Source organism: Perkinsus marinus, assembly GCF_000006405.1.
Source record: "Perkinsus marinus ATCC 50983 genomic scaffold scf_1104296976606, whole genome shotgun sequence".
Taxonomy (NCBI): domain Eukaryota; phylum Perkinsozoa; order Perkinsida; family Perkinsidae; genus Perkinsus; species Perkinsus marinus.
The window spans coordinates 84,302-97,742 of record NW_003200415.1 but is presented as its reverse complement, the minus strand read 5'-3'; the positions used below and the strand labels follow the sequence as shown (position 1 = coordinate 97,742).

The 13,441-nt window shown below is 49.0% G+C and overlaps 4 protein-coding genes across 4 annotated transcripts in view; all 4 read left to right on the top strand.

The window, feature by feature from the left end:
• Pmar_PMAR029128 (Small nuclear ribonucleoprotein Sm D1, putative) overlaps nucleotides 1-864 on the top strand; it is a gene marked incomplete at both ends in the record, with an annotated part of 1,693 nt that extends 829 nt beyond the window's left edge. Inside the window, 6 exons of the mRNA XM_002764642.1 lie at nucleotides 6-117; nucleotides 165-292; nucleotides 338-428; nucleotides 473-550; nucleotides 610-725; nucleotides 771-864. Of these exons, the coding sequence (XP_002764688.1) occupies nucleotides 6-117; nucleotides 165-292; nucleotides 338-428; nucleotides 473-550; nucleotides 610-725; nucleotides 771-864 (619 nt within the window). The remainder of the gene's footprint in view (nucleotides 1-5; nucleotides 118-164; nucleotides 293-337; nucleotides 429-472; nucleotides 551-609; nucleotides 726-770) is intronic.
• A 264-nt stretch (nucleotides 865-1,128) lies between these two features.
• Pmar_PMAR029127 (Phospho-2-dehydro-3-deoxyheptonate aldolase, Phe-sensitive, putative) lies at nucleotides 1,129-3,319 on the top strand (the record flags this gene model as incomplete). The annotated part of the gene is made up of 14 exons (XM_002764641.1): nucleotides 1,129-1,206; nucleotides 1,245-1,376; nucleotides 1,429-1,580; nucleotides 1,626-1,691; nucleotides 1,734-1,826; nucleotides 1,880-1,960; nucleotides 2,021-2,140; nucleotides 2,248-2,335; nucleotides 2,389-2,492; nucleotides 2,544-2,622; nucleotides 2,668-2,734; nucleotides 2,787-2,869; nucleotides 2,915-3,016; nucleotides 3,071-3,319. The coding sequence occupies 14 exons, from the start codon at nucleotides 1,129-1,131 to the stop codon at nucleotides 3,179-3,181; spliced, it is 1,356 nt and encodes a 451-aa protein (XP_002764687.1). The 3' UTR covers nucleotides 3,182-3,319.
• A 75-nt stretch (nucleotides 3,320-3,394) lies between these two features.
• On the top strand, nucleotides 3,395-5,355 carry Pmar_PMAR029126 (2-methylcitrate synthase, putative; the record flags this gene model as incomplete). The annotated part of the gene is made up of 12 exons (XM_002764640.1): nucleotides 3,395-3,546; nucleotides 3,594-3,728; nucleotides 3,782-3,878; nucleotides 3,928-4,047; nucleotides 4,100-4,253; nucleotides 4,300-4,418; nucleotides 4,461-4,595; nucleotides 4,640-4,735; nucleotides 4,784-4,937; nucleotides 4,989-5,092; nucleotides 5,143-5,243; nucleotides 5,289-5,355. 12 exons carry the CDS (start codon nucleotides 3,395-3,397, stop codon nucleotides 5,353-5,355), a joined length of 1,434 nt encoding a protein of 477 aa, XP_002764686.1.
• Nucleotides 5,356-5,610: 255 nt separating this feature from the next.
• On the top strand, nucleotides 5,611-6,862 carry Pmar_PMAR029125 (replication factor C subunit, putative; the record flags this gene model as incomplete). Its single annotated transcript, XM_002764639.1, has 9 exons — nucleotides 5,611-5,697; nucleotides 5,767-5,831; nucleotides 5,878-5,923; nucleotides 5,976-6,038; nucleotides 6,084-6,158; nucleotides 6,210-6,334; nucleotides 6,376-6,560; nucleotides 6,602-6,723; nucleotides 6,767-6,862. 9 exons carry the CDS (start codon nucleotides 5,611-5,613, stop codon nucleotides 6,860-6,862), a joined length of 864 nt encoding a protein of 287 aa, XP_002764685.1.
• Nucleotides 6,863-13,441: the final 6,579 nt, after the last annotated feature.

The window sequence follows — 13,441 nt, the reverse complement described above, 5'->3', positions numbered from 1 at the left end:
TCTAGGAATAAGGTGGACCATCGTGGAGGCGGGCGTGGGAGTAGAGCTGGCAAGAAGTATGTCGTCGAAGAGGATGACTTTGATGCCGTAGCCCGTAGGAATCGTGATGTAGAGCAGGTACCCATCACTAAACAAACGTTCCAATGACTCGAGTGTCTCTGCAGATCAAACGTCGTCAGCAACAACAAGCGGAGGAAGATTCATCGTCGGATAACGACGAGCCTACTGCTGCCCCTGTGGCAGCTCATGCAAAGAGGGCACCGGAGGTGAAGACAGCAGCAGCTAAGGAACGGTGAGTACAATGTTAGTGAGTAGTGCCTCTCACTGTATGGCTCAGGGCTGACTCTGATGATGATATAGCACCTCTAGGAGCTGATCAGAAGCATCAACCAACTCGACGAGAGCGAGAGGCTGCCGCTAAGGAGGCTGTAGTCGGCAGGTGTGTATTCTTTCCATAGGGATGTTACCTCAGGCCCACAAGGCATACCTCGAGAAGCAGGCCAAGGGGGAAACCTCAGAATTCAAGGCTCAAGCCCAACGTTTAGCCGAAGTAGGACGAGCTAGTTACTTAACGACTGCCTACCTGTTTTGTAATACCACCCTCGTTAGGTGAGAGCTCGTCGAGAGGCGGCTGCTAAGAAGCGTGAAGCAGAGGAGGGTGGCCTCACTGGTAACCTGGATGGCCCTACTGTGGGTGTACAGGCTGGTAGAGAACCCCCGAACAAGTGAGACCTTCCTTGGCTTGAGAGGTTCATCGGCTATCATTTCAGGCCAACCTCAGCTCTCGCTGAAGCCATGGGAGCTACTTCAATGACCGCTGGCCCTAAGCGTAGAGGTGGCGGCAAGAAGAAGGGCAAACACTAAGCATAGTGCTCACTTTAATATCCGTAATACTACGTTGATGATATTTCTAGTTGGGCTCTAATCCTGGACAAGAGGCGGTAAACTGCCTTTGTTTCACACCTATATTGTGTAGTTTGGTTTGGTTGAATGAGAGTTCTCTTGTGGTATTATCATATGTGGGTTGGCAGCAGCTACGAGGATGAGCATAGGTTCACGCTCCTATGTGAAGCCATGCTTCCAGTACCTGGTTTGGGTTGCCAAGTTTTTACACGCTCCTTTTTTCTCATGACTAACCTAGTGAGAGCTGAGCGGCCGGCGGACGATTCTAAGGACAGAGCTTCTGACAACCCGCCACCAGAAAAAGTAGGATGATATTACTCTAGAACTTGATGTCACTGTAGAGAGGGCGTACTGAGGCCAATGGTACCCCGTCATCTCAAGCATCTGTGCTACCGCACTTTCAAGAACATTTTACTGATCCTGATATCGACAATTTGAGGATTGCTAAGATCAAAGCACTCATTTATCCTCAGGTGAGTGTCTATGGCCGGGTCGTGTGCTCTACTTTGGTTGCTTGTACTTCAGTTGTTGGTAGAGGAGTTCCCGCTGACTGAAAAAGGTAAGACGGTTGTCAGCAAAGGGAGGAAAGAGGCATCGGATATCGTCAATAAGAAGGACGACAGGATGCTCGTCGTAGTCGGCCCCTGTAGTATTCACGACCCAGCGGCCGCTAAGGAGTGAGTAGCCGCTCTTACTAGCGATCGTAGGATTATGATCATCAGGTATGCAGCGAGATTGAAGGCAGAAGCTGATCGACTTAAGGATGATCTGGTCATCATCATGAGGGTGTAGGGTAGCAGTATCTACCCTCCCATCTCACCCTATTACAGTTACTTCGAGAAGCCTCGTACAACAGTCGGTTGGAAGGGCCTTATCAATGATCCTAACATTGATGATACTTTTAACGTCAATGCTGGGCTTCGGTAGTAATCGTTATTGTTGGTAATCATTTTGGTATACCTTGAGGTGATCTCAGGGCTGCCCGTCGTCTCCTACAGGAGATTACTCATCTTGGCCTTCCAGTAGGCTGCGAGTTCCTGGACACATTGACGCCACAGTGAGTGCTGCAATAACACATCTCTACTGCTTATAGTACCTAACTAATGCGGGCCTTCAGATACATTGCTGATCTTGTATCATGGGCTGCAATAGGGGCTCGGACTACTGAGTGTCAGCTACATAGAGAGCTGGGTAGTGGGTTGAGTATGCCTGTCGGTTTCAAGAACTCTACTAGCGGGTGAGTGTTTCAATGGCGCGCCCACAGGGGACTATGCAAATTGGTTCTTTTCCCTACTCTGTCCCGTCTTGGTCCCACTCATTGCATGACGTGCTCATCTGTCTCAGTGATGTAGATGTGAGTGTCGACGCTGTGGTGTCGGCCATGCATCCTCACTGTTTCTTCTCTATTACCAAGCAGGGGACTGCGGCTGTCGTAAGTTCTCTTACGCTTGCTCTAACACACAAGAGTCATGCATCCTTTTCAAGGTCCACTCTCATGGTAACCCCGATGCCCATATCATCTTGAGAGGAGGGAAGTCGGGTCCTAACTACAGCAAGAAGCATGTTGACGAGTGTATAGCCAAGCAGAGGTAGGGTTGTGCTGTACCCTGCTGCTAGTCATCATCGTATTTCATCATCAGTAAAAGGGGCATCACTCAAGGCGTTATGATAGACTGTAGTCACGGCAACAGCAACAAGGACTATAGGAGGCAACCCTTGGTGGGTTGTTCATTCTTGTGGTATAGTCCCTTATACTTTAATCAGGTGCTTGAAGAGATCATTAAGGAGCAGATCATATCACCATCACAGGCTCGTTGTCGTGACGTTTCTGGTATCATCACGAAGTTACTCTAGTGAGGATGTAGCTGTGATAATTGCCGTAGGTGTAATGATCGAGTCGAACCTCTTCGAAGGCAATCAGAATACTCCGTCTACAGCAGCCATCGCAGAGTTCAGGAAGAAGAACGTACTTGCTAGATTCTCCTCATGCCACCCTACTCTCACTTTTCAGCCCTCGTCGTCATCCAACATTCCTGGGCCCTTGGTCTCTGAGCCAGGTCCATCCGCTTCCTTGGAAGCGAACTCAGATGTCCGTCATATGCTAAGATATGGAGTACGTTCATGTTGTACTTAATTGCACTGCCATGATGATCATCATGACGAGCAGGTGTCGATCACTGATGGATGTGTTAACTGGATGCAGACTGTCGACATGCTTGATGCTTTGGCAGCAGCTGTTCGACAGAGGAGGAGCCTTAACAGCAAGGACGCTCCTTAGGGATCGCCGTATAGTGTTTTACGGCTACTGGGAGAAGCATTTCATGTTCTAGCCTCGGTTGATATCTTTTCTGATAAATATTCGATCAATCGATTAACTCGTATTGATGATGATCAACTCGTCCTCCTCTTTCCACTACTCTCTTCAAGGCTGTGTTGTGCTGTATCGGTACCATTAACGTATTGTAGTTCAGTTTTCCTCCTCCCCTTCTTCATGAACCGTCTCAACAGCGTGGCAGGTCATGTTGTTCCCACCTTGACTATTATCGACAATAGAAGTGGTAAGAAGATAGATGTCAAAGTGACGGATGACACGATAAGAGCGACTGATCTCAAACAGTTGGGGATTCAAACCTATGACCCTGGGTACGCTACAGTATTAGTAAACTAGGATGCCCTTCCGAGCGGCTCAGGTACATGAACACGACTTGTTGTGTATCTCGCATATCCTTCATTGACGGCAATCGCGGTGTTTTACGTTATAGAGGGTATCCTATAGAGCAGCTAGCTGAGAAGAGCTACTTTACTGAGGTGGCTTTCCTCTTGCAGTGAGACCTGCCCTGAGGCTCAGTCTAATACCAGTACCTCTTGTACGGCTCAGGTACGGAGAGTTGCCTACTAGGAATCAGTTGAGGCGATGGGAGCAGGATCTTATGCGTCACTCCATGCTGCATCAAGATGTGGCTACTCTAACTTCGGTAGATCCATCAAGCGACAGTACTATGTGCATGATCATCATGTCTACAGGCTTTCCGTTATGATGCTCATCCTATGGGTATGTTCGTATCGTCAATGGCGGCCCTTGGTACTCTGCACCCCGAGACCAACCCAGCCCTTACCAGTCAGAACATATATAAGGATAAGGCGGTAGGCTTGTACCGCACAGTATTGGGTACGTCACGTTCGCCTCGGTGAGCAGGTACGGAACAAGGAGATCGCTCGTATACTAGGATCAGCTACAACCTTGGCTGCTATGGCTTATAGGCATCGTATGGGGAGGCCTTTTAATATACCCAATTCGGACCTGGGCTACACTGAGAATTTTTTATACATGCTGGATGTCTCACATGAGGGTAGCAACACGCTACCGTAGCTAACTTGATGACAGTAGGTGATCAGGTACGAGATACAGGCCGCATCCAAAACTGGTGAAGGCCTTGGACGTCTTGTTCGTGCTACACGCCGAACATGAGCTCAATTGCTCTACTAGTGCTATGCGCCATCTCACTTCGAGCAATGTAATGATAGACTGATTATTGGGTAGTGGTATGTGTCTATAGGTTGATGTTTACACAGCTTGTGCCGCAGCTGCCGGGGCCTTGTATGGGCCACGCCATGGTGGTGCCAACGAGGCTGTATTACGCATGTTGGAGAGGATCGGCTCTCTCGAGAATGTCCCTAATTTTGTCGAAAAGGTCACATCCCTATACACATGCTACTATGATTACCGTATCATCAGGTGAAACAGCGCAAGGAGCTCCTCATGGGTTTCGGTCATCGAGTATACAAGCATTATGATCCTAGAGCTACCATTGTGAGGCAGATAGCTGAGGACGTAAGGCATTAGGTATATATAGTCCAGTGCTGCATCTTGTGGTTGTAGGTTTTCGAGATCTGTGGTCGAGAGCCTTTAATAGAGGTTGCTATGGAGCTTGAGCGTATCGCTTTGTCGGATCCATACTTCAAGGATAGAAAACTTTATCCCAACGTAGACTTCTACTCTGGGTTGATATATAAGGCCATGGGCTTTCCTACCGGTAGGAGGCCCACGACGGCTCATGTCCGCCACCACCACTGCAATGTTTTAGATATGTTCCCCATACTTTTTACGGTGCCGAGATTGGCTGGATGGCTTGCGCATTGGTCAGAGTGGATCGATGATCCGGAAAATAGGATCTACCGTCCATTCCAGGTGATCGTCCTGGCACTCCTCGAATCCCCCTGTATAAGGTGCATACTTAGGTATACAAGGGTTATGATAAGCGAGATTATGAACAAGTATATGATCGAAGTGAGAGGGTTCACAGTAAAGAGCTGAAGGTGAAGCGAAGCGCCTTCAATAGGTCAGTCCACGTTAGTGAGCTGTATTGGAGTATTCTTTATTGTAGGCGACGTGATGCCAGTCTACAGTCCGCGGCGGCTGATAGGAGTGAGTACGAATGGATCAAGGACTAGAGATATGTGTGCCCTTCTATGGGGGTCTATCATCGTGGCTAAATACATCTACTGCAAGGTTCATAATCATTATCACTAGTGCTCTGTGCCTTATCATTATTATTAATATCAATAAGAAATGGTGGTCGTTTTTGTCTAACAACAGCGGGCTTGTGTACGTTAGTAACATGTTTGGGAGTGGGCGCTGTTAACTGCGTTGACTTGGTCACCTTGTCTTGAGGCATCTCTACGTTACCTTTCCCTATTACTTTTGGTATGGCGTTCCTCATCGACAGCGAGCGGCCAACAACTCTCGACGAACTCACTTATCACGATAGCATTACACAACAGTTGCGTGGACTGGTAACGAGTATAAGCATTCGGATGGATAGCGACGGATATCCAGGGAGACTGGACGCTATTGCTTTGCAGGCACGTCGTCCTGACTTACCACATCTGCTATTCTATGGTCCGACTGGAGGGGGAAAGATGACCAGGTACTATGCGTGATACTATTGTAATGATGGTGATACGGATGTTCAGAATACAGTGTTTGTTGAGGGAGATATTTGGACCGGCTGTCACGAAGGTAGTGGTAGTAGTAGCAGAGGAGCAGAGTGGGGGAAGGGTTGGTAACTTAGGTTAAGCATGAGTTTAGAACAATCAAAGATGCCTCATCATCCCGGCCGATGTTGGACGTCCAGGTGCTAGACGGTCATCCTTGTTGCCGGTCTACCTTGGCTCGATAGGTCCTATACAGTAACTACCATCTGGAGGTTACGCCCACTGAGGCTGGTACTAGGGATGTAGTTGTCATACAACATGTATGCTACTACTAGCCGTATCATCGTAACACTCACTTGGCCATGTGTTAGCTGATCAAGGAGATGGCACAAGCACCTCCTTTGGGAGGAGACGTGCCATTCAGGGTGGTTGTCGTCAACGATGCGCACAACTTGAGTCGATCAGCTCAGGCTGGTCTGAGGCGAACTATGGAGAAGTACTGGCCTGATGCCGAGAAAAGTTGCAAGCTCATCTTAGATACGTTGGTGTGCTGAAGATATTTTTCCATGCCGACTCTTTGGCGTCGTTGATACCTCCTTTGCGGAGTCGGTGTATGAGTATCAGAGTGCCCCGTCCTACCACAGAAGTGGTTAAGATCGAGCTGGAGAGGGTAAAGGCTAAGATGGGTGTGGAAATGAATCCACATCTAGCCACTATTATTGGTGGGTCTCTGCTAATGGCGATGTAGATGATTGATTCTTAGCTACGGAATCTAGAGGAGATTTACGTTACGGCCTTATGCAGCTAGATGCTATCAGTGCCCAGAATGGTGGTAGCCATGCATTACGGAATGCTAATACGCCTCTGGCTAGGCTTCCATGGAAGGTATTGTATGCACGTGGTCTCGAGATAGCAATGTCAGACGCAGGTCGTATTAGAGGACATTGTGAAGGATATCTTGACTGAACAGACTCCAAAGCAGTTGAAGGTGGGTGCCCATTCTATGGTATGTAGGCTGGGATGATGATCATTGAGTTTAGGCGATAAGGGAGAAACTTTATGGTCTATTGGAAGTACACATACCACCGAGCGAGATATGCTATCATATGCTTGTACTTCTCGGGACAACTTTGGAAAATGCCGAGGATAGCTGGCCGAGGCTGGCAGCACTGGCAGCGCGGTTAGTGTATCCTCCCAGTCCTTGTGATGATAATCCCGCATAGGTTCGAACCTCGGCCTAACCGAGGATATAAACAGATATTTAATTTGGAAGCTCTGATAGCTAACATTATGACTATGTGCCGAGCATTAGGTTCCTCGCAATGTCGAGGTAGTTGATAGCGAGGTGCCGTAGCTTGTTGTGATGAGCTGTAATGTATGCATGCTGTACTATTATACGTTTCTACTTGGGTTATTGTGAAGTTGGTGGGGATTAGTATTTATCCAATCTCAACGCGCAGGCAAACTGGAAAGTTCACACTGGCTCGTTACCCTCACTCGATTTCGATTACTGATATGATCAGTCTGTTGACCAGAAAGGAAAATCGTTTCATTTCACCTCTCACCCCTTCGTCGATTCCAACAGCAAGGAGCACCGCGGCAACCGTTGACTAGAAAAGCGCTACTGCGGTGCCGGGCTCTCCGGAAATCTCACTCGCGACTAACTACAACACCTATAGATGAAGATACTACTGCCAGTGGGTTGCCTACCTCAACTTTGACCATAGGAGCCGGATGCCATGAATTCTCCCACTGTTACGGCATGCCTAACGTCGATCAGCACCTCGTCGGCAATGGCTCGTTCTAGTTCTCCGAATCCATATGTGACTTTCGTAACCGGGACCGTTGTCCTCCCTCTTCCGAATGGGCTACTGTGTATTCCAATGAATTGCAAGGGTGTCCTAAGTCTGTGGATGTTCAGCATGTGCGTATTTCGGACAATGCTGTGCGAATTCCAGGAATGAGATGAAGTTTCGTTCACTCAGTCGGTGTTTAACTCACAGTCACGAGAGGAAGGGTCTTAGCATGGAAAGTGTTTGGTATTCCGCGCACACTGTTGTTGCAAGCTCTCACTTATTATGACACCTGCGAATGTATCAGACCGACACCTAGACGTTACTCAGTTGCCGTTCCAGCGTTACTTACGCAACACAATAGGATCAGTCACATGAAAAGCGTGAGTCACAGCCCAGCTGTCACGAACTCTGAAGGATGGTAGTCAGACATTTCTGATAGAGTGATGAGACTGGACGAGTCAGCAACCCTCGCTGCTATTCACAATCGGCTAGGAATTCAGCGATCAATTCATTGATTGCCATTGATGAGCTTCCACATTGTAGGGTTCTCTGAAAATTGACATACAGAAACAGCAGGCAGCAGATAGGAAACATGATTAAAGACAGGGTTCGCACGATGTGATGTTAGTCACCTTACCTCGGTTCTCATATCAATACTCTTCTCTGACTCCTCCTGCATTTCATTCTCGGAGACTTTCTCATCACTCATCATGCTACCGACATGCGCATCTTCTCGAGGACAGTCGAGCAAAGGTTCCGCTGCATCCGGGGAGATATCGACATCCTATTGGAGGAGGACACATAAGGCATGCTGAGCGAAGCCCGTCTACGATGCTCGTGACACTTTCGCATCCTATGATCTCGATCGATGATGTAGTCGGTGACTGCTCTGCCGTGAGATCATCTGCTTGAGATGGTTGATGAAGTTAAGGAACATGCCGTATCCATTACGAGATGGAGTTGAATCGTCCCTGTCGCGCGAGCGTTCAATAGGCTCATAAACTGCTATGCCGTGAGTGTGGCAGTCCGACGTGTTCGAACTAATGCTGTCATCCTGAACAGGTATACGTTGGGACCAGGTTCAATTGACCATGCATGCTTGGAATGGTTGCCTTATGTAAATACTCACTCGAGAACCTAGAGCCTCATCATAATCTCTGTGTTTATCTTGTAAACAAGGAGATAGCGGCACGTTCGCGTAGCAACCTTCCCTAGAGAGCGGCCGGAATGCTGCGGAGTGGAGAGATGGTGACGAGTTGTTGCATATCAATGCTAATGGAAGCTACCTGGAGGTCTAATGTTATCCTCACGTGTTTGAGTGATATCTCCATCTTCAGAGTAGTGGCCTCCTTCCCTCGCCATCCATTCACTTTCCCCTAATGGCCTCCAGGACTCTGCCCCACGGGAGGGTGGACGAATGTATCCTCCCTTCAGTGAGGAGTCTTGTTCTAAGCCTCCGCCTTCTGCGTGCGGTGAACAGGTACGAGTAAGCATATCCATTTGAGCTAAGATTCTGTCATGTACCGCATGAGAACTATCAAAGGCTCCCAGCTGCCGAGGGGGAGAGGAGTTGCCTACACGCCTCAACATAACCCCCCACAGAAGGGGGCGGTCGTACCGTCCTCATCAATGGCCCAGTGGGGCCCTCCTGCATCATCGGTTAGGCAAGGTAGCCTTCGGCTAGAGCTCTTTTCGCTGGTCGAGGATGAACTCCGTCCGGTCGACATGGCACTTCTGCACGGGCTCGCTGATACCTCTCCCAGACAAAGGCTCAGCCCAGTCGATGGGAGGAGGCTGTCCTCATCAGTGTCCGAGATCCCTTTCAGTATCCCCTTCTCCACAGTAGTGTCTGATGGGCTCGGGCCTACCCTACAGACAACAGTTAGGCCATGCCTACCTGTCGTACAGGTATTCCTGGGCCCTCTAGCATCACCACGGGGAGTTGTGGAGTATCTCCGCGGTACTATGTGGCTTGGTACTCGTCCCTTCTGACGGTTCACCTGCGAGGTCCATACTACCATCAACGTAGTGAACGATTGAGTAACTGCTCACCCGACGCCTGGCAGCAGCTTCAATCTTGGCCAAAGCTGCAGTCGTCTCCTGTCGGGCATGCACTAACTCTTCCTTCCTTGCCCTCTCCCTCACAAGGCTCCGTGCCCGTCTTGAGCTGTACCTGCAGTCCTACTGCTGCAAGCCCCACTCTTGCACCGACATCGACACTCACCATCCCTCCATGCCGTGTTTGGACCGCCGTTCCTCCTCCTCCACTTCCTTTTTGGAAACGGCATCTCCAGCGGGCTCAATGGACTTCCCTCTCTTGGAGGGCGTTCGAGGAGGCCGATGTATGAGCCCTGCAACAGTATGAGCCCTCCGATCCATTAGAATTGCATACTGAGTCTCCTCTCTCTCTCCTCCTTCGTCTCCCTCATGCTCGATGCCCTCCTCTTCCGGATCTCCAGTTCCGCATCCGTCCCACCTTGTGACGTCGACGGTCGTGTCTGCTGCCGTGCCCGCTTCATATGCTGTGACGAGCACGATCGATTCATGGGACTACATCATATACTTGAGGAAGGGAAGAGTGCGGAGGTTTCGATCACCTGCCTGGACGAGCGGCAACAGCATGGCCTCTATCCACCTCAGCCAGTAGGGATGCAGCTGCATCACGAGTATACCGACGAGCTGCTCTGCGGTCCACGATTGGACATCTCCCCTTATGATGTCCCCGAGGGGTGTCCTCGAGACACCTTTCCAGTACTGATACTACTAGATCCTCTACTTCTACCAGAGGTACGGTAGGGGACTTGAGAGCAGTGGTATCGGTTACCTGAGAATAATGCTAGTATTGGGGTTTCATCTAGACAAACCTCCACCCAGGTATGGTCCCGTCCATCGGGCCCTTCCTCGTGATCAGAGGATGATGGTACGTCCACAGTCAACGCGGCTCTCGGTCGACCCTCCGACTCGAGGAGATCATCACGGTCGGCTGGGCTAGGTCGGAGCCCCATGGGACTCCTGGGGCTAGCCCCCCGGCTCTCTCCAGTCCAATCGGAGGTGTCGACTTCACGATAGCCCACATGATGATTGATGTGGGTTGGTCTGCTTCCCATTCCAAGCTCCCCATTGTACAGACCAGATGGACTAGTGAGTGTTGCCTTGTCTACTCCGATCGTTCTCCTCCCTGCATCCCTCATCCACTTAATGGGAGAGGTTGATCGGTCTACCACGCCCGATCGGATAGCTGGTATCGACGTACAGGGAGCGGCCTCCGGTACCATGGTGGCTGAGGGCATTCGTGTTTGGACCTACCATTATGAAGTCTATCGAAGAGGCTCTAGCAATAGTTACTGGGTGAGCACTATCATCTCTCCTAGTTTTAGTCGGAGTACACGTGGTGCTTTGACCTCCCGATCGGCTAGCGAGGGTACGGAAATACCTAAGCCGTACCGCCGATCGAGTACGCGGCGAGTGTGAAGCGGGGACCTTTCGAATGCGGCCTCATCGAAGTTTATAGGCGGAATCGGTTTAGTACGAGAAGCTAGAGAAGGGCGAACCCCAGTATCAAGTGGTATTCTCAGGGCAGTAGATATGATATCGGCCTCTCCTGAAACACAACAGTGCTCCTCTACTCAATTGCTATGGGAGCGGTACGGAAGGTTGGCCGAACCTGGACCGTCGATGCATTGGGTATCGAGGAGAAGGGCCGGCTGGTGGCGTTCACCATCGAGGGTATGTTCTCTTCTTCATTATGTTGCTGGTGTACGGCAGGCCCCGGAGTAGATCGCGAGTATAAGAGGAGGCGTTCTTGTCGTGATGCCTCGAATGGTATCGGCCCTAATTCTACACACACAGAGGGTTCCTAACGGGGCAGGGTGAGATAGTCTACCTTCATTAACGGTCACTCTAGGCTTAGATGTCTCGATGTGTTCACTGTATGCTACGGATATCGACCGGCATGGTGTCGATTTGGTGTCTATAATAAGAGAAGGAGAAGGATGGTTAGCCTCCTCAATCTCTTACGCTTGGATGCCGTTGTTTTACTCAGCCAAAACTGGCTGCCTGGTGAAGTGGATGTTGAATTTAGCATATCGAATGACGATTTGGTCATCATGATAGCGCCTCTGGCCTCCTTATGAATCTTGCGTACTTACCGTTACTTTATAAAATCTCAATGGTCCGACGACGTGATAGGACACTTCACCGAGTGTCACCGGATTTCACCGATGTCACCTAATAAAAAGTAGTGCAAGTGCATGTAAACAGTAGAAAACGGCGCCGCGCAAGGCGCGGCGTCAAGAAATTTGTGACTGCTGTGGTGTAGTGGTTAGGGTTCAAGTTTAACATGTGGGTCGCCTAGGTTCGAATCCACGCTAGGTATATAATATACAAAAAAAACTCCCGCTTGCGAAATAAAACGAAGTAATCAGTGGTTACTACGAATAAACGAATACCTCACGTGGACCACGTGACGTGGTTACCAATCACGTGAGGTATTCGTAGTCCGAAATTAATAGTTTCGGCTCGTGAACGCATTCTTCCGGGATAGTTCAGCTATTATAGTTGTATTATCCGAGGCAAGCAGCATCTTGTACATTACCCCTTTGCTCCTCCACATCGGCAGTGATTGAGCCACTGCGCGCCACCCAGTAGACAGCACGTATGTACAGCTTGTTACAGGTGGAAGTTATACGGCTCGGCTTGATTGTCCCAGAAACTGGCTTTGCTTCGCCTGCTTCGAGCAAGCCCATTCTACTACTGCTTGCCCGCTATTCTCTCCCCGAGCGGGAGTGTGTTCCCGTGTGTATATATTCGCGCAGAGCGCATGCATGCGGCTGCCGCGCCGGGTTAGGCGGACATCGGTCGGGTTACGTTTGGGTCAGTCGCCTTTACTTTACTTTGCGCATGATCATTGAAGTCGCTGTGCCTGAGAGCTGTCCCTTTTCTCGTTGATACTGAAGTTACTGGGTTACTAATAGAAAATTACTAGTGACTAGAGAACGATGCTGAGATCCACGAACCTTTGCCTGAGCTTGAGCGTTAGAACGAGTTTCCATGTTTGTGTAGGTGACAAGAGGAATATTCTGAAAAGAATTATTTAAGGATGTTGTGGACAGAAAGCCAAATAGATATTCCAACTCCAAGGGTTGCAATATCGTAGTGTAGTTGAGCGCCGACGTTGCTAATCTCCCTTTCTCTAGCTTTTCAATTATAGGGAGTCCCTAGTACGGATAATTATTAACACAATTAACTGTCTTCACAGGTACGGCTCTTGCGTTGTCCTCGAAAACCTCCGTGGCTGTCGATTATAACTGTTTGTCCTGTGATTATGATGACTATCACGCTTTAATGCTTCATGCTTATGACTGTTATGCTTAATCAGACGCAAATAATCAGTGTTTCTTCATCACGAATTCGCGCAATAATGTGTCGAGTTTGCAGTACTACACCTTTTCCCGTGCAAGTTTGACAAGTGAGCAGACAAGAATGACAATGTTATCATCAAGAGTGACAATGAGAATCCAAGTTTGTCACTTTTCTATCTTGTAACAACCAACATTGACAATGAGAATCCAAGTTTGTCACAATCTAAATTTGTTGCAATCAAGATTGACAATGAGAATCCAAGTTTGTCACTTTTCTATTTTGTAGCAACCAAGTTTGACAGTGAGAATTCATGTTTGACACTGGCAGAATATATCACAATCAAGAATGACAATATTCCACACGAGTTTGACAATACGCACACAAGTTTGACAATACAGATCCAAGTTTGACACTTCGACTCGACATGTTGACATACGGTTTAAACT